Here is a 23,495-nt window from a genome sequence, read left to right as displayed (position 1 = left end):
CATGATTAATGTTAAAGATTTTTAAGACTATTTATTTATGCTTTTTGAGAGATTTTTGAGAGGTTTAGTATGGACTATACTTTTCAAACTTATTGCTTTTTAGGGTTGATAAAACAGTTGACGATTTCATTTTATGACTATTGCACTTTATTTTTAAAATGCTATTTGGTTGGTGTTTTATTTAAAAGGGGTAAAATATGTTATGTGGTAAATGTAAATGGCCGAAAATTGAGTGTTAAAAAAAATTCTAGTTTTAAAGTGATAAAAAAGGTAGACGTTTCATCAAGTCAAGAAACAAGCACTACAAAAGCCACCACCTGCAGCACCAAAACTTGCAGAAGGACAGCCATGCAAGAAGTACAATCGACTACACTATGGACCATGCGTATGGGGTACTATGATGAAACTTAAAATTAATAATTTATTACATGTTAAAACCTGTATTTTAAAATTTAAGTTTCATTAAAATTATAAAATTATGTTATTTTAGTATTGTTTGTTTATATTTAAATGTCTTACTAAATATGCTTATTTTTAGTTTTTCTACGTGTTGGTAAAATAATGATAACTCAAGCTACAAAATTCAAATGGAGGTGATTCAAACATGTTTGGAATTTTTGAGAAATTATCTACAACTTTGCAGAAGATATGAATGCCTAATAAGTTCATTAAGTTGATCAAATTGTGCAAATATCAAAAGAAAGACATATTTACTTTTACTATGACCAGCTTGTACGTCCCGAAAATTTAAAAGTCCATGCGAACCACATGCACGCAAGTTATTAAATTCTCTTGTATTTTAATTAAATGTTTTAATTGCATGAATTAATTATGTTGTACCCATTTGCATGTTTAAAATATATTTTTCTACATGATTGCATTAAAATGTATTTTAAAGGTTATTCGAGTTGCGATGGAAGAACGGAGAACAAGGGCTGAAAAACATAAAATATTTTTATTAAATAATTATTTTTAATTGTTTAAAATATGGTTGATGATGGGTTTTGAGGTGATTTTATACGTCGGGACGTAATTTTTATCGGTGTTGGTCTTTCAACAAAAATACGAACGTGTGGACAACCCGGCTAATAAATTCACAAATTTTATTAAAGAAAATTAATTTTTATATATTAATTAAACACTAATGGGCTAATTGGACCTGATTAATATGGTTAATGGGCCTAAGCTAGCAATTAGAGTTTAATTAGGATTCTAAGCAATATTTAAACTAAAACCCCATTCCAAACCCTTCAAACCACACGGCTACACACCCACAATCAAATTACAATTCTCCCACCAGCAACAAGGCACACACATAACAATTAGAAAGGAAAAGCTTCGATCTTTTGAAGAAAAAATACAGCCTAGGTGTCTACATCGCCGTTCTTCGCATCGTCGCTTCGTTTTCGTGCGTAAAATACGCAAAGGCACTCCATATTTCTTTTTTTCAAACATCTATCACATCATAGTATTTATTTGATCATGTTTTTCTATGAAAACAACCACACCTCTTAATATTTTCGCATATGCATCTTATGTGGTTTTAAAACATGTATTTTGATCTCAAAAACCATGAAATTCTTGTACCTAAGGGGTTGCCATGATTAGGATATGTTATAGGAATGTTCTACACGAGTTTGAAGAGTCCTAGAACTACACAACACGCCGCAAACGATAATAGAAACAAGTCGGGACCGAAATCGTAACGTCTTGATCATGGGGCTCAGTTTAAGGGTATATTGATGCATGGCCTAGCTTGGGTCATAGCTGGATCTCGGTTAGGGGCTAGAAAGGAGTCCTAGCCATGCTAGGACTCGAGACCAAGGAGCTGGGGAGGATTCCTAGCAAGCTAGGACTCCACCCGATCGAGATCTTCAAGGGGATGCGCTGGTATGTGCTTGCGTAGGATTCAGTAGTTGATGCAGGGGAGAAAGGCTCGGCCAAAAGGCTTGAGCAGGGGCTAGGTTAGGTCCTTAGGGTCCTAGAAGGGTGCTAGAGGGAATGATTTAGGGCCTGGTTGGGTTGGCTAGGTCCTAGCAACAGAAACAAGAGTCCTAGTATGAGTGAAGTCCTCGGCCATGGCTTGTTCTGAAAGTGTCGATTTTAAGCTTAGGGTCAGGTCCTATGGGTTCTAAGGGTCTAGGAGGGTGCCTAGAGGGGCTGGTCATGAGTTGGGGCATGGTGGCTGGAGCTGGCAGAGTCCTAGGCTACTTGGAGTTCCAATACAACAAGGACACTACACACGCACACATGCATGCCATTGGGTTGAGGGACAGAAGTGTTTTGGTCGGGCCAGGGCTTGTTTTATGGGCTGGGCTTGGTCAAGAGGGTTTGTAGATGGGTTGGCTTGGGTTTGGCTCAAGGTGGCTTGGGCGTGGCTCGAGTAAATTAGGAGATGGATCGGTGTGGTCGATAAGGTGGCAAAAACACAAATTTAAGAACTAAAATTGAATCCATGGGTCCACGGGAGTGGCTCATGACTTGAAAGGGTAGAATAAATACTAAAAATTCTATGCTTAAAATTTGGGATGAAAATAATAAGTTTTGGATTTATCCGGGATTTAATCGTCGCACGAAACGTTAATTAAAGAATTAATTGAAACGCCTAGTTTTAAGCGGAATAAAATTATGAAAAATTATATTTAAGCTCAAATAATTTTTAAAAGTCTAATTTTTTAATTTGGGAATTTTATATTAAGGTTTGGTTTAATTCGAGATGAAAACGCATTAATATGTTATATTTAAAGATTAATTTAAAAGTCATCGAATTAAGCTAAACAAAAATATGAAAAAATTCATGTAAACTTAAATAATTATTTGGGACAAGTTAGAGTCAATTAAATTAAGAAAATGTCAAAAATGTGAAATTTTACGTTCAGAGGTAAAACGGTCTTTTTACACCTAAATATTAGTAAACGTCATGGCAGTATCTTGAATGCTATTTTATATGAAAATATGTTTATTTCAAATGTTTATGAATTTTTATGATGTTAAAATGTTTATTTTAAATGTTTATGATTTAGTATGTCAAAAGGTTTATTTTAAATGTTTATGATTTAATATGTCAAAAGTTTTATTTTAAATGCTTATGATTTAAATATGTTAAAATGTTTATTTTAAATATTTATGGATTTTAGGATTTAATATGTTATGATTTATTATTTTAAATGTTTATGGATTTTTGTGATGAAACGATAACACGAAAAGATATGTTTTATGTTTGGTTTAAAAGAAAAACGATATATGTATGTTTAAATTTTATAAAGTGATGAAAAATGAAACGTTGAAGGAAGTGAAGTAATTGTGACTAATACGATGATATGTTGGAGATATCATGAGGGTTATGGTCCCAGTGGGAACCCTACGATCGTATGTCCATTGATACGAATATGATGATATGAATGGGGATGTCGTTAGAGGAGAAGGCCCCAGAGGGAGCCCATTTACGGGAGAAGACCCCAGAGGGAACCCATTTGTGGGAAAAGGTACCACAGGGAGCTCGTCTATGGGAGAAAGCCTCCGAGGGAGCCCCGACGATCGCATTTCCATATTATGAGGATAGGCCAAGGCCCAGTTGACCGATGAGAGTGTTGCTGGTGTCCCCGCCGCCTAGTACTGTGGTTACATGTAGATGGATCCATCGCCCAACACGTAGACGTAGACGTAAATGAACATGAAAGTCACAATTAACGATCTGAATTCAACGAAAAAAGAAAAAGGAATACGTATATGTTGATGATATTATGTATATGAATATGTTGAAGATGATATGAAAATGAATACGATGAATGTGAATATGTTTATGATGATACGAAAATGTTTATGAAAAAGTTTATGAAAATGTTTGAAGTTGATGCTTCATTACGAAAATGTTTTTATAAAAAGTTTATGCATCATGAAAATGATTACGAAAATGGTTATGTTTAAAGTTTATGCATCTTCATGAAAACGATATTTTAAGTACAAGTATTTTTCACTGTTGCATGTGATTTGTATAAGTATTACTTGTTATCAAGATTATGGTGTGTTGAGTCTTTAGACTCACTAGGTGTGATTGATGCGGTGATTATGATAGTAATGTTTATGGAGGTCTTGATGGATGATCTGACTGGACTGTAGGTGCACATAACCCGAAGACCGACGCTAGTTTTCCGCACTAGTTATCATTTATGATTTTAAGTGATGCTAAAGATATTTTTACGACGATTTAATTATGAATGGTTTTTGAGAGGTTATAGTATGGACTATACTTTTCAAATAATGTTTTCAGGTTGGTAAAACGTATGACGATTTTATGCTTTAAACTATTTTCTTTGGATTTTTAAATGGTAGTTGGTTGATTTATTTTAAAATGATGTCAAAAATATTTTATTCTTCGGCCGAATTCTATGTGAGGTTTGAAAAATAAAATAAAATTTTAGCATGTTTTAAGAAAACGAGTAGCAGACGTTTCAGTTTGTATCAGAACAAAGGTCCTATAAAGAGTTGTGCCACCATCAGCACCGGAAATATCAGTCGTCAAGCCTCAATTTGCAAGTTTTTATGTTTTATGTGATTTTATGATGTTACCTGCATAAGTACATGAATTATATGTTTACGTCACATGTTTAATAGCTTCATGATAATAAATATTTTATATGCTTTGGAATTTTTATACGTGATACGACATGAAATAAAAAATTATTTGATTTCAACGCATGTTGGATTTGTGGTTGAATTGGACTATGTTTGTAAGGTCCAAAATTAAGACGACGTAATCCAACTGCATGATCATAAATGTTTATGATCATGATAAAAAGATACATGCTATGAATGAGGGAAAAGGAAAAAGGTTGAGTTTTATGTTATGCATGTCATGAAAATGTTATTTTTACGTAAAAGTAATTTCACTATTGCTTGTGATTTTATACGTATTATTTTTTATAAAGATTATGGTGTGTTGAGTCTTTAGACTCACTAGGTGTGATAGATGCAGGTAAGTTTGATGGAGGTCTTGATGGTTGACCTGACTGGACTGAAGGTGCACATAACCCGAGGACCAGCGCTTCTATTTTTCCGCATTTATGATTTACGTTTATGATTATGTTAAAGATTTTTAGGACTATTTATTTATGCTTTTGAGATATTTTTGAGAGGTTTATTATGAGCTATACTTTTCAAATTTATTGCTTTTAGGTTTGGTAAAACAGTTGACGATTTCATGTTTGACTATTTCATTGGTTTTAAAATACTAGTTGGTTGGTTTAGTTTTAGAGTGGTGCGAAATATTTTATATATGTATGCAAGTAATTCGGTTGAAATAGTATGCAGAAAAAAAATTTCTAGTAATTTTTAAGCAATAAGATTAGCAGACGTCTAAGTTCAATTCGCTACACAGCTTCAGTTAGCTTTAATCAGTTCAGTTGCTTTCAATTGTTTAGCGCATTAATTATCAATCGGGCAACTTCAGTTCAAATCATTTCAGTTACGATATGTTCAGTTGAGTTGATCGGTTCGGTAATCTTCAAACGCTCAATTTGTCAAACTCCAAAATTCTGATTCCAACACACCCCCTTTTAAACTCTTTTCCGATCCCAACAAAAATAATTAAAATTACAAAAAAAAAACGAACACATAAAAAATATTATAACATCAATAATAATTTCATTTATAAATTTAATATTTAACATAAATAATTTATATTAATATGCATGCCTTATATTAAATCTGGCACAAAAATTTATCTACAAAAACACAAAAAACTTCAAATTAATTAAAAATTGTCGTGAAATGATGGAAAAAAATAAAAAAATTTACGAAAATTTATAAATGAAGAGATGAATGAAGAAAAAAATTATATGCCCAACGGCTTCGATTAATAGCATAGGAAAAATAGTTGTACTTTTAGTATAATAATGTCCGAAAATAATTAATTTAGGTTATAGTTTTGCAGTCTTTTGACCATATTATATCATGGCCTCGATTCCTCAGCATCGTGATAGTGCAACACTCCATGCTATAAATGCTAATTGGGTGATAAATGTACTTTAATTAGCTTTGGTGGTTTGTCATCAAACAAATTATGTTAAACTCCGTGCGAATCTCCCCTATGTCGACAAAATAAAAGCGATGATGTAGCGCCTTTACCCGAGCCAATACTAAACAGACTAATAAGCATGCAACATTAAAACTTATTAACAACAATTAAACAGCGGAAACCAAATAACTTACTCATCTTACAACCCAAATCAAAACAGAACAAACAACAGCAGTCTTAAACATTAATACAACCATATCGAAACATAATTCTGAACGAGAAAACGATAAACCACACATAAAACCTCCACTGGATCACCACCGAAAACCCAACTGCTCTAGCCACTGCCCTGGTCGTCCGCACCGTCCAACCTAAGACCTGTCCCGTGGAATGGGGTGCCCAAGATGAAAACAAGGACGTGAGCGACAATCGCCCAATACGAGAATGTACGAGTATACAAACTGATATGATGCATGCGAAATGCAATATGCTCGGATATCAAGGATCAAGTCAAGAATCTCATGCTCAGTCTAGAGGCGCCTGAGTGTGTAGTCTCTGATCTGCCCTAGGCATGTTTTGGCTCCCACACTCATCATCAAGACGTGGACCTACAATGTCCAGGTCATCAGAGCCCGTGGGTCCCGTCGGACACTGTAGCTCTCGATGCCCCATCGTCCACAATACAGAATAGGGCTGAGCGGCCCCAACAAACGAGGTATATCTCAAAAGATATCAGGCTCAACATGATATGTCATGCATAATATGCCAAAGCAGTAAAACATGTATAATGCAACACATAAATATGCAGCATATAAGTGTGTATACTACGCTTGGATATCTCAGTCAGTACATCACGTACCTCACTAAAACAATCTGACAGAAAGCTCTTAACCTAGACAATACCAACAATATGAAATCACTATCAAACCAGATTCTGAATTACCAAACATGCTATAAAGTTCTTCCTAAAGGCTTTAGGGTTATACCTGCGTCCGTCGTCAGCCCGCTGATGATGTCTCGATCTCAGTTCACCGACCCCCCCCTCGAGTCGACACTAGCTCCGAAACTTCCCGACACCAAAGTGCCCTAGAAACTGGCTAGAAAACCTAAGGTAAAATACTAGAACTCTCTCTCTGAAGGATGCGGTGTAGGAAACAAAAGAATTCGGCTTCCATTTATAGGCTGCATCCGGACTATTTCGGAATTCCGAATCAATCTTATCTGCCACGTGTCAGAATCTCATTCGTCTGGTTGGATTTCTCGAGATAACGTAATCGGAAGTAGATCGGGTTATCCATTTAAAATTCGGTGCATCCAACAGATTAATCCCAAATTATCAATTCGTTAATAATACTTAATTAACAACTCTTTAATTATCTCTTAATTAATACTTCATTCAAAATACGAATTCGGGTCATTACATCCTCCCCTCCTTAAAAAGATTTCGTCCTCGAAATCAGAACTGAAGTACAAAACAACTGAATAAAATACAACTCATGATTACAAAGATACAACTCAAAACAAATGCGGATACTCTGAGCGCATACGACTCTTTAACTCCCATGTCGCCTCTGCAGTACCTCGGCGTTGCCATTGCACTAGAACAAGTGGAATGGTCTTGTTTCTGAGCTTTTTCTCTTTCCTACCAAGGATTAAAAGTGGCTGCTCGACATAAGTCAAGTCTTCTTCAAGTTGAAAATCTGTCGGACCAAGAACGTGCGATTCATTTGCTACATACCGTCGTAGCAAAGATACATGAAATACATTATGAATGCTCGACAGATACGGCAGCAAAGCCAATCGATATGCCAAATTTCCAACACATTCCAAGATCTCAAAAGGTCCGATGAATCTTGGGGCTAATTTTCCCTTGAGTCCAAATCTCATCACCCTGCGAAATGGTGAAACTTTAAGGAAAACTTTTTCCCCTGACTGAAACTGTAGAGGTCTACGCTTCGTATTCGCGTAACTCGATTGACGATCTTGTGCAGCTTTAATTCTCTTTTTAATCAATTCCACTACGTCAATCGCTTGTTGCACTAATTCAGGTCCTTGCACTTGTCGTTCTCCTACTTCGTCCCAAAACAATGGAGTACGACAACGTCTACCATATAATGCTTCGAACGGAGCCATACCAATGCTGCTGTGGTAGCTATTTTTATAAGCAAACTCCACAAGCGGCAGATGATCATGCCATGCTGGTCCAAAATCTAAAGCACAAGCACGCAACATTTCCTCGAGTGTCTAAATAGTCCTCTCAGACTGACCATCGGTCTCTGGATGATAGGCAGTACTCAGACTCAATGTCGTTCCCAACGCTTTTTGAAAACTTCCCCAGAACCTTGAGGTAAAGCGTGGATCTCTATCACTGACTATACTTGTTGGCACACCATGATATTTAAGAATCTCTTGGATGTATATTCTTGCCATGCGATCAAAACTATATTCCCGACTATACGGAATGAAATGTGCTGACTTAGTCAGTCGGTCCACAACAACCCAAATTGCATCACAATTCTTAGAAGACAACGGCAAGTGGGTGACAAAATCCATCGTCACATGCTCCCACTTCCACTCAGGGATAGGAAGATTCTGAAGTAATCCTCCTGGTCGTCGATGTTCAGCTTTCACTCGCTGACAAACCAAACACTTGGCTACAAACTGGTAAACACTTTTCTTCATACCCTTCCACCAAAACTTGGTCTTCAAATCCTTATACATTTTCATGCTTCCAGGGTGGATACTCAACTTACTCCTATGGGCTTGAGATAAAATCTCGTCTCTTAATTCAAAATCTTCTGGAACTACGATTCTTCTCGACAGACACAAGGTTCCATCTGTTTGGAACGCAAATCCAGATGTGTTGTCTCCGTTAGCTAACCTTGCTAACTTTTTTACTTTCGGGTCAGAAAACTGAGCTTCTCTGATTTTGGCATACAACTTTGGTTCAGATAAAATGCTCGTTACTTGAATGTGTTCCATTCCTTTCTTATGCCGGAAGTGAAATCCCAGAGAACAACAATCTTGGATTACACTTGATATGAAACTTGTCTGAAGTGCAGATAATCTCACCTTGCGACTAAGAGCATCAGCTGTAAGATTCGCTGATCCTGGATGATACTTGATTTCGCAATCATAATCCTTTAACAAATCCATCCATCTTCTTTGGCGCATATTCAACTCTGCTTGAGTGAAGATATACTTCAAACTCTTGTGATCTGTAAAAATCTCAAATCTCTCTCCGTAGAGATAATGTCGCCAGATCTTCAAAGCAAACACAATCGCTGCTAATTCCAGATCATGAACTGGATAATTCTCTTCATGCTTCTTCAACTGTCTGGATGCATATGCAATCACATGACCATTCTGGGTTAAAACACACCCATGTCCTTGAAGTGATGCATCAGTGTACACAATGTACCCTCCTGATCCAGATGGAAGAGCTAAAATTGGTGCAGTTGTCAAACGTTGACGCAATTCATTGGAACTATTTTCACAATCATGTGTCCATTCGAACTGCACATTCTTACACGTCAGCTGTGTCAATGGTTTGGCAATCTGAGAAAATCCTGAGATAAATCTCCGGTAATATCCTGCCAAACCTAGAAAACTTCTTATCTCTTGAGCTGATTCCGGTCGTGCCCAACTCAACACTGCTTCGATCTTGCTAGGATTCACTGATATCCCATCTTTGGATATAACATGTCCTAAGAAGACAACTCTGTCGATCCAAAACTCGCACTTGTTCAACTTAGCATACAGTTGGTGATTCCTTAAGGTTAGCAACACAATCCTTAAATGTTGTGCATGCTCTTCAAGACTACGAGAATATACCAGTATGTCATCAATAAAGACAATGACAAACTTGTCAAGATACTCTTGGAATACTCGGTTCATCAAATCCATAAATACTGCTGGAGCATTCGTCAAACCAAACGGCATCACTAGAAACTCGTAATGCCCATACCTTGTTCAAAATGCAGTCTTAGGGATATCACGTTGATGAACCAGAAGTTGATGATACCCAGACCGTAAATCGATCTTCGAGTACACTGAAGTTCCTTGCAGTTGATCAAACAAGTCATCAATCCGTGGTAACGGATATTTATTCTTGACTGTTACTCGGTTCAACTGTCGATAAACTATGCAAAGCCGCATAGACCANGATTCCGGTCGTGCCCAACTCAACACTGCTTCGATCTTGCTAGGATTCACTGATATCCCATCTTTGGATATAACATGTCCTAAGAAGACAACTCTGTCGATCCAAAACTCGCACTTGTTCAACTTAGCATACAGTTGGTGATTCCTTAAGGTTAGCAACACAATCCTTAAATGTTGTGCATGCTCTTCAAGACTACGAGAATATACCAGTATGTCATCAATAAAGACAATGACAAACTTGTCAAGATACTCTTGGAATACTCGGTTCATCAAATCCATAAATACTGCTGGAGCATTCGTCAAACCAAACGGCATCACTAGAAACTCGTAATGCCCATACCTTGTTCAAAATGCAGTCTTAGGGATATCACGTTGATGAACCAGAAGTTGATGATACCCAGACCGTAAATCGATCTTCGAGTACACTGAAGTTCCTTGCAGTTGATCAAACAAGTCATCAATCCGTGGTAACGGATATTTATTCTTGACTGTTACTCGGTTCAACTGTCGATAAACTATGCAAAGCCGCATAGACCAATCCTTCTTTTTAACGAACAACACTGGTGCTCCCCAAGGAGACACACTGGGTCTAATGTACCATTTGTCAAGAAGATCTTGTAACTGTTGCTTCAACTCTTTCATCTCCGTTGGTGCCAATCTATAAGGCGCTCTGGAGATAGGTGTGGTTCCTCGTACCAACTCTATTTCCGCTTCCACTTCCCTCTCCGGAGGAAATCCAGGAATCTCATCCGGGAAAACATCGGGAAATTCATCGACAACTGAAATGTTCTTCACGTCGATCACATCCTTCGATACGTCAACAGCATAAATGAGGTATCCTTCTCTTCCTTTCACTAAAGCACGTTGTGCCTTTACAGCAGACACTACTGGCATTGGAGGTCGAGCTCCCTCACTGAAGAAAAACCAATTCTCGTCTCCTTCTGGACGAAACTGAACGAGACTTTGATAACAATCTACCGTCGCTCTATACTTAGTCAATAGATCGATTCCTATAATACAATCGAAATCTTCCATAGCCAATATCATCAAATTGGCAGACAAGTATTTTCCCTCAAACTCTAACAAACAGTCTACTACAAGTCGCTTAGCTAAAACCTCTTGTCCCATCGGTGTAGACACCGACATCAAAAAATCTAATGACACGTAGGGTAGTTTATGCATCTTAACAAACATTGATGCTATGAATGAATGCGATGCCCCAGTGTCAATTAATACATATGCAGGGATACCACATAAAAGAAAATTACCTGCAATGACTCTCTCGTTTTGCTCCTCAGCTTGTTCTTGATTTAGGGCAAACACTTGCCCTTGAACTCGTGGACGTTGCTGAGATCCTTGTGATATTCCACCACGACGAGAACCTTGAGCAGGAAAACCTTTCTGTTGCACAGTGGCCTCAGACTGTTTTCCACTGTAAGACCCTGCCATAGAACCTCCGCCTACACTCTGATTCTCCAAATTAGGGCAATCCCTCTTCATGTGACCAAAACCACCACAGTTGAAACAAGCACCTGTTACTTTTCGACAATTTTCCGTCTGGTGATTTCCTCCACAGTGGCCACATTGCAGCTTTTTCCTACGAAAGCTGTACAGCCCTCCAGAACCGGAAGAAGAAGATGCAGACTTCTTGAAAGATTGACCACTCGGTCCCAACGAACTAGAACTTTTGCTAGCTTGCATAGCCTTCCTCCTAGCAATACTGATCTCTGCTTGACGACAACGATTCACTAATCCTTCGTACGAAGTAGGATCGTCACAGACTGAAACCCGATCAAAAAGCTCCTGGTTCAAACCATTCAAAAAGTGAGAATATTTTGCTGCAGAATTCTCACTGATGTGAGGAGCGTACGGCAACAGATCCGTAAAACGCTTTTGGTAATCTTCAATGCTCGAATTTCCTTGCTTAATGGTCAACAGTTCCATCTCCTTCGCCTGACGAAGAGCTGGCGGAAAGTGATGATTGATGAAGGCCTGACGGAAATGTTCCCAACGAATCCGCCCATGCTGTTGAACTAGAATGGCAGAAACAGGTTTCCACCATTTCCGAGCTTTTCCTTGGATCATGAAATCAGCTACCTCCATCTTCTCGTCTTCGTCATAGTGCAGCACTCGAAAACACTGCTCCATGATATCGACCCAAGCTTCAGCAACATCAGCATTCTCATCTCCAGTCAACGGTGGAGGTCCAATCTTCATGAAATCCATAATGTTGACACGGTTCCTACGTCTCCTTTCATCATGATCTCGGTGACGCCTTCCGTCACGATCTCTACGACGATGTTCTCGGCCAGCCTCATCGTCGCCATAACGACCATGTCCCACACTTCCGTGACTGCTTCCGTCTCCTGACATCTGAAAGGAAACCAAAATCAACCTCTAAATCCTCAAAACAGAATTACTAATGTCCCAAAAATCTTCGCATGCTCTGATACCACCAAATGTAGCGCCCTTACCCGAGCCACTACTAAACAGACTAATAAGCATGCAACATTAAAACTTAATAACAACAATTAAACAGCGGAAACCAAATACTTAATCATCTTACAACCCAAAATTAAAACAGAGCAAACAACAGCAGTCTTAAACATTAATACAACCATATCGAAACATAATTCTAAACAATAAAACGATGAACCACATAAAACCTCCACTGGATCACCACCGAAAACTCAACTGCTCTAGCCACTGCCCTGGTCGTCCGAACCGTCCAACCTAAGACCTGCCCCGTGGAATGGGGTGCCCAAGATGAAAACAAGGACGTGAGCGACAATCGCCCAATACGAGAATGTACGAGTATACAAACTGATATGATGCATGCGAAATGCAATATGCTCGGATATCAAGGATCAAGTCAAGAATCTCATGCTCAGTCTAGAGGCGCCTGAGTGTGTAGTCTCTGATCTGCCCTAGGCATGTTTTGGCTCCCACACTCATCATCAAGACGTGGACCTACAATGTCCAGGTCATCAGAGCCCGCGGGTCCCGTCGGACACTGTAGCTCTCGATGCCCCATCGTCCACAATACAGAATAGGGCTGAGCGGCCCCAACAAACGAGGTATATCTCAAAAGATATCAGGCTCAACATGATATGTCATGCATAATATGCCAAAGCAGTAAAACATGTATAATGCAACACATAAATATGCAGCATATAAGTGTGTATACTACGCTTGGATATCTCAGTCAGTACATCACGTACCTTACTAAAACAATCTGACAGAAAGCTCTTAACCTAGACAATACCAACAATATGAAATCACTATCAAACCAGATTCTGAATTACCAAACATGCTATAAAGTTCTTCCTAAAGGCTTTAGGATTATACCTGCGTCCGTCGTCAGCCCGCTGATGATGTCTCGATCTCAGCTCACCGACCCCCCCTCGAGTCGACACTAGCTCCGAAACTTCCCGACACCAAAGTGCCCTAGAAACTGGCTAGAAAACCTAAGGTAAAATACTAGAACTCTCTCTCGTGTAGGAAACAAAAGAATTCGGCTTCCATTTATAGGCTGCATCCGGACTATTTCGGAATTCCGAATCAATCTTATCTGCCACGTGTCAGAATCTCATTCGTCTGGTTGGATTTCTCGAGATAACGTAATCGGAAGTAGATCGGGTTATCCATTTAAAATTCGGTGCATCCAACAGATTAATCCCAAATTATCAATTCGTTAATAATACTTAATTAACAACTCTTTAATTATCTCTTAATTAATACTTCATTCAAAATACGAATTCGGGTCATTACAGATGAAAAACAAAATTAATTTTACCAATATAACATTATGATTCTGAAAATTGAAAGATACGAAAATACTCAAGTTTATCCAGTTGTTGATTAAATCGAACAAATATTGACTGAGCTCAATTATTCCCAGGCTTCGAGTTTAAATCCCTTGAGTTATAGTTTCTGATTTTTTTTTATTATTATCATCATTATTTGTAAATTGAATGTCTACCATGTGATAAATTGATTGAACAATATAACAGTTTAAATATTAATGAGATTAAAGTTTACATATATATTTGTCTTGGTCAATAAAATTGTCTTGAAATACGTACTTGATAACTAACTTATCGAGTAGCTTGAACTTGTTATCAATAAAAAATTCTTAAATCTAGTCATGAGCCTAATTTTTTTTAACTTCTTGAGTAGCTTGAACTTGATATGTATAAAAAATTCTTAAATCTAGTTATGAGCCTAATTATTATTATTTTTTTAATTTTACGCAAAGTTTTCAACTCTTTGTAATTTTGATACTACAAATGGACGCATTTCAGTTTTAATAATATATATTTCATATTTTGACAATTTTAGTTCTAATATTTTTTAAGGGATAATGACTAAGAAATAAGTCCAAAAAAAGAGACACATTCGTCCATCAAATAAATAATCAAAACAAGCAGTAAACGATCAAATCCTTGAGAGCGCCACATACCTACAATTATCCTTGAACTTCCGTCGAAATGAACTGAAATGAGTTGACATCGTGTGAAAAATAAATTACTTAACAAAACAAAAATATCAAATTAAAACTAAAATTCGATAAGAAAGCTAAAATCATAAAGACACAAACATACAAAGCCAAAATTGCAGTTAACCATAATTAAAATTTTAGTTCACTCTCTCCATCCATTTGCATCGTTTCCCTTAGAAGAATATAGTTACGCATAGATGAATTTATTGCATTAAGATTCTAACATAAGCTGATAGCATGTAAAAAATCTCATAAAACAGTCAACATTCACATGTGAGAGCATTTCAAAAGAAGGTATCAAAAAAGCAAACTTTATAGGCATACAACAAGTAATTAGCATGGTGTAAATCTATAAGTATGTGGTGGTTAATGATCGTGAGCATCCGACCGAATGTTCAAAATTTGGGAAACCACCAGCTTAGAAAGCTCATTAATGACAGTTTGATAATCATCTGATTCTCTTTGGGGTGACCATCCTGACGACAGCGAGCTTAATCGGATGTATTCACCTGCTGCAACTTTTGTTTTCGTGGTCGTGGTGAGGACCCTTTCCAAATCATTCATTGATAAAGGTCTTGGCTCCTAAAAACGAAAACTGACACTACAATACATAATATGAAAATTTTGAATATCCAGCCCCGTCAAATTAAAGCAACTATTACCGTGGCCCGATCAGTGCAAATTCAGTGCTATATTTTGGGCGAGATGGGAAACATTGGCACTGAACCAAGATAGGATACATAGGCACTAAACTTAAAAACGAATATATATACACGAAGCAACATTTGGCAATAGTAGGTTTACAAGGTAACCAGAATTAAAATCACATAAAGTCATCATTGCCAATCTGCAAGATATTGTACAATTTCCTCTATGGACCAAAAGTGCATTGCCAAATTCACAAGATTGATTTGTACCAAAAACACAAGTTCAAGAGTAGTGCTGATGACTGGGAATGAGAAAAATACATAAGACCAAAATAGACATTAAATATCCAGCAAACAATCAACCAAATCAGCACATTTCTAATTTCGTACCATAGCAATGAAACTAGATGGAGTTTGGAAAGCATGATATTTATAAAAGTTAACAATCTACTATCAAGAAACATGTTGGTTATCTAGCTTTGGATCATGTATCTGATATTTTGTAATAGCACACAGTTGTACTAAAATCAAGATACAAATGAAAATTCAAAAACAGATAATTAACCTAAAATTTCTAGAGTTTTGCCAGACTTATCCCCCCACCCCCACCCCCACCCCCCCCAAACACAAAAAACAAGCAAACTTTTAAAAAAATAAGAAACAAAAAAAAATACTGACCGGCCACCAACCCCCAGTTGTGTAGTTGCATTAACCTCTCCCAGGCCGAGTTCAAACCCAGGTTAAAGCAAAAAATCCCCCACCCCAATGTAATTAAAAAGAAAAAGGAAATACTGACCAGAGCTGGCTGTCCACTCTTCTCATCATTAAGCAGGTCCCTAATAGGAAAATAGGCTGCTTTTTTGCAAAGTTCTAGAAGATCTGAACCAGTGTATCCATCACATTGGCCGGAAATTCGGTCATAATCAATGTCATCCGCTACCTTCTCATCCTTTAAAACAACTTTCAATATAGCTGCCCTTTCTCGGCGATCAGGAATCCCAATTTCAAATGCCTGAGGAAGACGTCGAAGAATTGCTTCATCAATTTCTGATGGACGATTGGTTGCAGCAAGCACCATCACCCTAGCGCTTTCTACACCAACCAAATCAAGCCATTCAAACAATGATACAATCTAAAACAACCCATAAAACGGAAATGAACAAGGAACCTCGCAAGGCAAAACTCCAGTCATGGAGCAGGGAAAAACAGTTAAAATGGGATTATAAAAGAACTTACGATCAGTGGTGAAACCATCCCACAAAGCCATAAATTCGGTCTTCATATTTGTCAGTGCTTCATGATCTGTACTCTTGCGTTGGCCTAAGAAACTATCCACTTCATCAATGAAAATAATAGCTGGCTGGAGCTTGTAGGCCAAGGAGAATACAGCAGCCACTGCAGAACAATAGTACAGCAAAAATAGATAGAAGAAAATTATAGAGAACTGCTAAAAAACCACAAGTGTCTTCAAATCTTACTAGCACAAAAATAACGAGTATTAAGTTTCAAAAGTTCCGTATCTCATGAAAAACATGGAAAAGAAGAAATAGATAATCCTCCTTTCAAATATATCGTTTAAATTTTTAAATAAATACGGTCAATATTCACATTTCTGAGGGTGTTCTACCTATATAAGAAATCCTTGCTTGAAAATAAGATAATTCTGAAACAGAGCCCCACAAATTCTTCTTTCTATCATTCTACTTCAAACAAAAGGATAAGTTGCTAACTTTTAAAAACAATATAATCCTCTCAATGACCATCACAAAGACACATCTACAGACTAACTTAAACACAAAAACCAACCCATCTCCCACAGTTTCTTCAGGTGTCACAAACATTAAAACACACAACCCAGAAAATGTAATACGGAGAAAGCCGAACGGAGTTTAAGAAATTTTATGAGAAATACCTAATTTCTGTGCATCGCCAAACCATTTGCTCATTAGATTTGATATTCTAACATTGATAAAAACAGCTCCTGACTCTTTTGCAATTGCTTTTGCAAGCATTGTCTTCCCAGTGCCCGGTGGTCCATATAGCAAAACACCTTTTTGTGGACAAAGAAGCTTCCCCCGAGAAAACAGCTCGGGTCTTCTTAGTGGAAGAATGACAATATCATACAATGCTTGTTTAATGGCATCCAATCCTCCAATAGAATCAAATTTCACGTCTATTTCGTCCGGGTTGACGACATCACATGCTATAACATCCTGTGTCATCATGAAAGGAATATGGAATAAGCAGAGCATGTTTATTTACAGATATTGTTAAGCAATTTCAACATTAAAGCTTGCTTCAGTAGCTTAACCAAAAATACATTAAAATTTCAACTGAAACTTTAATCAGATACGCAATATGGAACATAAACGATTCTTTATCTTACTGGCCACGTAGATACAAAAATAATGGTGGATTTATTTCGATCAGATGATAGATCGCATGAATTTCCCAGGATCAATTGTCTGCCCAAATCTTCAGGAAACAAACTTTTGCAATGTTTATCTTAGTTCAGCAAACCTAATAGTTATCCACAATATCAAACTTATCAAAAGCCTCTACTTAAGCTCCAACGGTGTCAATACCTTGACTTCATGCTAAAATCTACATCGTTAAATTTCCGATTGGTCAAGTGACTAGTGAGGCGAGTGGTTGATTCCATGTATTTGTTAGAATTACACGTAAATTTTGAATCCCCACGGACTCTAGATCAACTGTCTGCCCAAATCTTCAGGAAACAAACCTCTACAATGTTTATCTTAATTTAGTAAACCTAATAGTTATCCACAATATCAAACTTATCAAAAGCATCTACTTAAGCTCCAACCGCGTCTATACCCGCACTTCATACTTAAATCCACATCGTCAAATTTCCGAAGCAGTCTCAACTCAAAAAAATGCTTAAAAACCCATCTTTCGGCACAAGGATGCAAAACGGGAGTATTCTGACGATTTCTCGAAATGAAATGAAAAGAAATAGAGGCAATAGGAACCTCGTATGAATTTGTTTGGATGAGAGGTCGGCCTAAACGCTTGGCGATTTCTTTCTTGTTCTCCAGAGCCTTTTTGGAAGCTTCGCGGTTAGGGTCGAGCTGCCTGAGCCCGACGAACAACACCAAGCAGCTGAGGGCGGCGCTCGCGGCGTATAGAATCAGTTCCTGAACCAATTTCGTCTCCGACGAACCACTCCTCATTCTCGCAAAGTTCCGATTCAGTTTGCTCTATGATTTTGGATGATTCAGGGTTCGAATTCGAAAGGGGCCAAGGAAGATAGAGAGAGGTGTCGGTATGGAAAAGCAGAGAGGTGGTCTTCATGTGCCTAGGGATGTAAATGAACCGAACTGTTCGCGAGTTTTTCGGATCTCGGCTCGTTAAAAAGCTCGTTCGGGCTCGTTCGTTAAGCTTATCGAGCCGAGCCAGAGCCTTATTTTGGGCTCGACAATTTTGTTGAGCCGAGCTTGAGATTAATGATGTTCGGCTCGTTAGCTCGTGAACATGTTCGATAATAGGTTCGTGAGCTCAAAATTGAGCTCGGCTCGTTTAGCTGGCTCGTGAACTCGAGCTCGGCTCAGCTCGTTTAAGTGGTTCACGAGCTCGGGCTCGAGCTCGGCTCGTTTAGGTAGATCGTGAGCTCGAATTTGAGATAATTAATGAGTTATAATATTAAAATAATTATGTATGATAAATAATAAATTAAAAAATTAAAAATTATATTAAAAATGTGAATGTTATGTCAATAATGGCATATTCCCGTAACCTCATCCTCATCTATTCCAAATCCCAAACCTTATTCGACTATTCCCGTAACCTCACCTATTCCCCCTGAATCCGCGCGTCCCGACCTCTGCCCGCCGTCGCCGAGGGTCTCCGATCGTAGCCCAGGTCCGGTCGACCATTATCCAAGCAGAAATAGGTAGATTTGAGCGTGTATAGGTAGCGAGACCCCTTTCACGTCCACCTCTAAACCGCGTACGATTTCCGACGATTCTCCGTTCTTCCGCCGGCGCCGAGGGCTGAAAATCCTTGTACCGTCTGGGTCGACTTTGATTGAGGCGTGAATCAAGAGTTTGGAGATTGAGGCGTGAATCGCGAACCCTAGCTCTGATTCTGGTTTGGTTTCATCTCCAAATACAGTGGGCAAAACAATTAGAGACAAAAGTTCAAAAGTTTCAGCCTCTCAGGTGTGTTTGAATATTGCTGCTACGGCAATGAATTTAGTCTACTTAAGAAACTGATATTGTCATATAGAGTCCAGTTTCTGTTTAAAACTCTGGCTGAATGAGATTTTCTTGTTTCCCTTAACGTCTGTTTTTGTAGATACGGTATGTTTCTGTATTCTTGATTACTGCAATGAGGGTAACAGTAACTAGTTTATTTCACCGTATTAAAGAGTGTTTTCTGTACGAGCTGGGTGGATTGGTTGAATGCAATATTATGAGTACTGTAATCTGTTGGTACTAATTAATGTATTTATTGTTGTTCATCAGCTCCAAACATGTCGACTCCAAACACATCATCTGCTCAAGAATCATGCACAAGTCCTGTTGTGGGAGGAGTTCAACCAAGTGCAAATGATACCAATGAAACTTTTCAAAGCAAGGCTATGGTTGAACTTGATAATATTCAAGATGAAGGTGATAATCCATATGCCCCGAAGAAAAGGAAACGCACATCTCCTGTATGGATTGATTTTAAAGAGATTATTCTTTCAGATGGGTTGATAAAGGCTGAATGTATTCATTGCAAACATCGAATGACATATACTAAGTCTGGTCCTACATCACATTTACTTAGGCATAGCAGAAGTTGTATAAGGAAGCGGATGAACGAGAAAGGACAAAAAAATATAAGTATAAGCACAACCATGTCGGAGTCAGAATCTGTTAATGCAGTGCAGAATTTCAGATACGATCAAGCGAAGATCAGGGAGATTGTCTCTCACATGATTATTGTTCATGAATTGCCATTCGTCTTTGCAGAGTATGAATTGTTCAACTTACTGATGAAGAATTCTAGTCCACATTATCAAAAAATCAGTCGTGCCACTGCCAAGAAAGATTGTATTACTTCTTATGAAATAGAGAAGAAAAAATTAGTGGCAGAATTAAAGGACATAAATAGGGTCAGTGTGACTACGGATTTATGGAGGTCTGATCAGAAAATTTCATATATGGTTGTCACTTGTCATTATGTGGACTCCAGTTGGAATTTGCAAAAGCGGAATTTGAATTTTTGTGATGTCCCCCCACCTCATACAGGTATAGTTGTTTGTGATGTGTTGAATAAGTGTTTGGTTGAATGGGGAATTGAAAACAAGGTGTGGACAATCACAGTTGATAATGCTACATACAATGATGTAGCTATTCGGATGTTGAAAGAGAATCTCTCTTATAAAAACAATCTTCCTCTCGGTGGAAAATTGTTTCATGTGAGATGTTGTGCGCATATCTTGAATCTTTTGGTACAAGATGGGCTTTCGGAGATACAAAATATTATTTCCAATGTGCGTGAGAGTGTGAAACACATATCTGCCTCAGAGTTTCGTCTTAATATTTTCAGTGAAATTGCAAAACAGTTGCAATTATCTTCAAAGAAACTAGTAATGGATTGTTGCACTAGGTGGAATGCAACATATTGCATGTTATCTACTGCTCTAGAGTTCAAGGACGTCTTCCCAAGATATCAACAAAGGGATCCTACTTATAACACTTTGCCAAGTGAGGAGGATTGGGAGAAAGTCCGTGTAGTTTGTTCTTTTCTTCAAGAATTTAATGAAGTTACCCACATCATTTCAGGTAATAATATTAAACTTGAATCTTGTTTCTTAATAAAATTGTTTATTGTCTGAATATCTAATATAGTTATCTACATTTTTCAGGTTCAGAATATCCAACTTCAAATTTGTTTCTACCTGAACTTTATAACATAAAGAGGTTGTTGAATAATACAAGTATGGGTGAAGGTAGTTTCATGAAAGATATGGTTAACAAAATGAAGACTAAATTCGACAAGTATTGGGGTCACTGTAACTTGTTAATTTCTATGGCAGCTGTATTAGATCCAAGGAATAAGATGAAGTTGATTGAATGGTGTTTTCCAGAAATCTATTCTGAAGTTGATGCAATTGAGAACATCGTTACAGTTCGTGAGACATTGCGTTTGTTGTATCGTGAATATGTTGATGCTCACAAAAATAATGTTGCTGAAAAGGATGTTTCAGGTGATGCTCAGAAAGAAAGTTCTAGTGTTTCAAGTATTGTTAGTGCAAAAGGAAAGGGTAAAGTGAGGACAGCATTTGCCAACTATATTAAGAATGTTGATAGTGTGGAGCAAGTGAAGTCTGAACTTGAAGTGTACTTTGAGGAAGGGGTTATATTGTGTGAAGAAGATGATGAATTTGATACATTGTCATGGTGGAAGATGAATAACTTAAAGTTTAGGATTTTGTCAAAGATGGCATGTGATGTACTATCAATTCCAATAACTTCTGTCGCTTCTGAATCGGCTTTCAGCGCTGGTGGTAGAGTTATTGATTCATATCGTGCCAATTTGGGAGTGGATACGGTTCAGATGTTGCTTTGTGCAGAAGATTGGTTACGTGCCCGGTACCAAGTCAAGAGAAAAGAAAATGTAAGTAAATTGATATTTAATTTAATTGTGTCTTTATTAGATATGTGTTATTTTCTATTAATTTAGGTTGGTTAATTCTAAGTTTCTAACATTTTGAATTTTTGTGCTTGTATGTAAAAGGAAAATTCGGGGCTTAAGGAGATTCATTTGAATTAAGGTCATTACCATCGAATGTTTATCATTGAATTGGTGAAGTTTGTTTGTTTGTTTCAATTTGAATATCTTTTATGTTTTATCTTGTTGAATTCCTATTAGGGTGTTGAAGTTGGGTTCACGAGGGAGCGAGGCAAGAACAGCAAGCTCATTCATGCTCTGGTAATTCTTTTATGTTTTATCATGTTGAATTCTTATTAGGTTGTTGGGTTTAATTAAGTTGTTTTTTCTTATTTGATCATTAGAAAAAAGAACCGATCCCAAAGAAACTTATTACTGTACCTTTAGCAATGTAGGTAGGAGGAATATTCAAAACGGGACTAATTCTAACACCATTGACATATGATCTGCTGGAACTCTTCTTCAAATAAGGTCTTTCTGCTGTATTGTAATAAGGGTAGTATTGAATTGGAGATGAACGTAGATTTGAAGATTCTTTCATTGAATTCCGCTTCTGCATAACTTTGTGGTTTGGAGTTGGATTCGGAGCAGAAACGAGCTCGCTTAACGAGCTTGTTTAACGAGCCGAACCCGAGCCAGGCTCATTAAACAAGATAAACGAGCCATTAACGAGCCGAGCTCGAGCCGAGCCTGAGCTTCATAACTTCCGAACGAGCCGAGCCCGAGCTTCAAACCAAAGGCTCGTAACGAGCCCGAGCCGAGCCTGAGCCGAAAAAATAGTTTAACGAGCCGAGCCCGAGCCTGATACTGTTCGGCTCGGCTCGGCTCATTTACATTCCTACATATGCCCCGGTCGACTTGGGCCGCAAGATACCGATTAGTATCTTTAACAAATTTACGATGAGTTGATAGATTTTTAATTATTTTTTTGCAGATTCTCACATATTTTTTAAGATTTTTACAGAATTTTCTAAATTTATTTTTCATGATTTTTATTGATATTTGTAAATTTTTTTATAGTATCCTATAAATTTTGTAATTTATTATTCTGATTTTTTTAAATTATTTGAACTAACAATTGAACGTGAATAACTTTTTATTTCAAATATTTCTCTATCTCAATGTAATATTTTTTACATATTGATTTTAGGAAAAACAATAAATAATTCAGTACTAAATTTATTGCAATTAAACTTTAATCATTCAATTTATAAATCAATTAAACATCAAATGTTATATAATAATTAATAAAAAAATTAAAGTGCACTTATTAAAATAATTATTATTTTCAATTTGTAGGTCAATAAAATATAAAAAAAAAATTTATTATGTATTGTAATAATTTTCTAAAATTTTAATAAATATAATTTCAAATTTTATGAGATTTTGTGACTGGAACTCTAAAAAAAATAAATTATATTAATAATTTTGATTTTCAACTATTGTTAGTAATAAAAAAAATATCTTTTTAAAAAGTAGAAAT

General features: G+C 37.2%; 3 protein-coding genes across 3 annotated transcripts; 1 reads left to right on the top strand and 2 right to left on the bottom strand.

The window, feature by feature from the left end:
* Positions 1-6,270: 6,270 nt before the first annotated feature.
* LOC140983141 (uncharacterized) lies at positions 6,271-13,524 on the bottom strand. Its single transcript, XM_073450059.1, has 2 exons — positions 11,449-13,524; positions 6,271-6,394 (listed from the first exon to the last, which is right to left on the bottom strand). Exons 1-2 carry the CDS (start codon positions 12,551-12,553, stop codon positions 6,354-6,356), a joined length of 1,146 nt encoding a protein of 381 aa, XP_073306160.1. The 5' UTR covers positions 12,554-13,524; the 3' UTR covers positions 6,271-6,353.
* A 1,397-nt stretch (positions 13,525-14,921) lies between these two features.
* Positions 14,922-18,652, bottom strand: LOC140982953 (uncharacterized). Its single transcript, XM_073449746.1, has 5 exons — positions 18,322-18,652; positions 17,241-17,541; positions 16,565-16,723; positions 16,125-16,420; positions 14,922-15,263 (listed from the first exon to the last, which is right to left on the bottom strand). Exons 1-5 carry the CDS (start codon positions 18,520-18,522, stop codon positions 15,048-15,050), a joined length of 1,173 nt encoding a protein of 390 aa, XP_073305847.1. The 5' UTR covers positions 18,523-18,652; the 3' UTR covers positions 14,922-15,047.
* Positions 18,653-19,438: 786 nt separating this feature from the next.
* LOC140982952 (zinc finger BED domain-containing protein RICESLEEPER 2-like) lies at positions 19,439-22,866 on the top strand. The gene is made up of 4 exons (XM_073449745.1): positions 19,439-21,123; positions 21,207-21,958; positions 22,079-22,115; positions 22,214-22,866. Exons 1-3 carry the CDS (start codon positions 19,824-19,826, stop codon positions 22,112-22,114), a joined length of 2,088 nt encoding a protein of 695 aa, XP_073305846.1. The 5' UTR covers positions 19,439-19,823; the 3' UTR covers position 22,115; positions 22,214-22,866.
* The last annotated feature ends 629 nt before the right edge of the window (positions 22,867-23,495 follow it).

The sequence above is a fragment of the Primulina huaijiensis genome, chromosome 8 (assembly GCF_012295235.1).
Source record: "Primulina huaijiensis isolate GDHJ02 chromosome 8, ASM1229523v2, whole genome shotgun sequence".
Classification (NCBI taxonomy): domain Eukaryota; kingdom Viridiplantae; phylum Streptophyta; class Magnoliopsida; order Lamiales; family Gesneriaceae; genus Primulina; species Primulina huaijiensis.
This window is presented reverse-complemented; position numbering and strand designations above follow the sequence as displayed.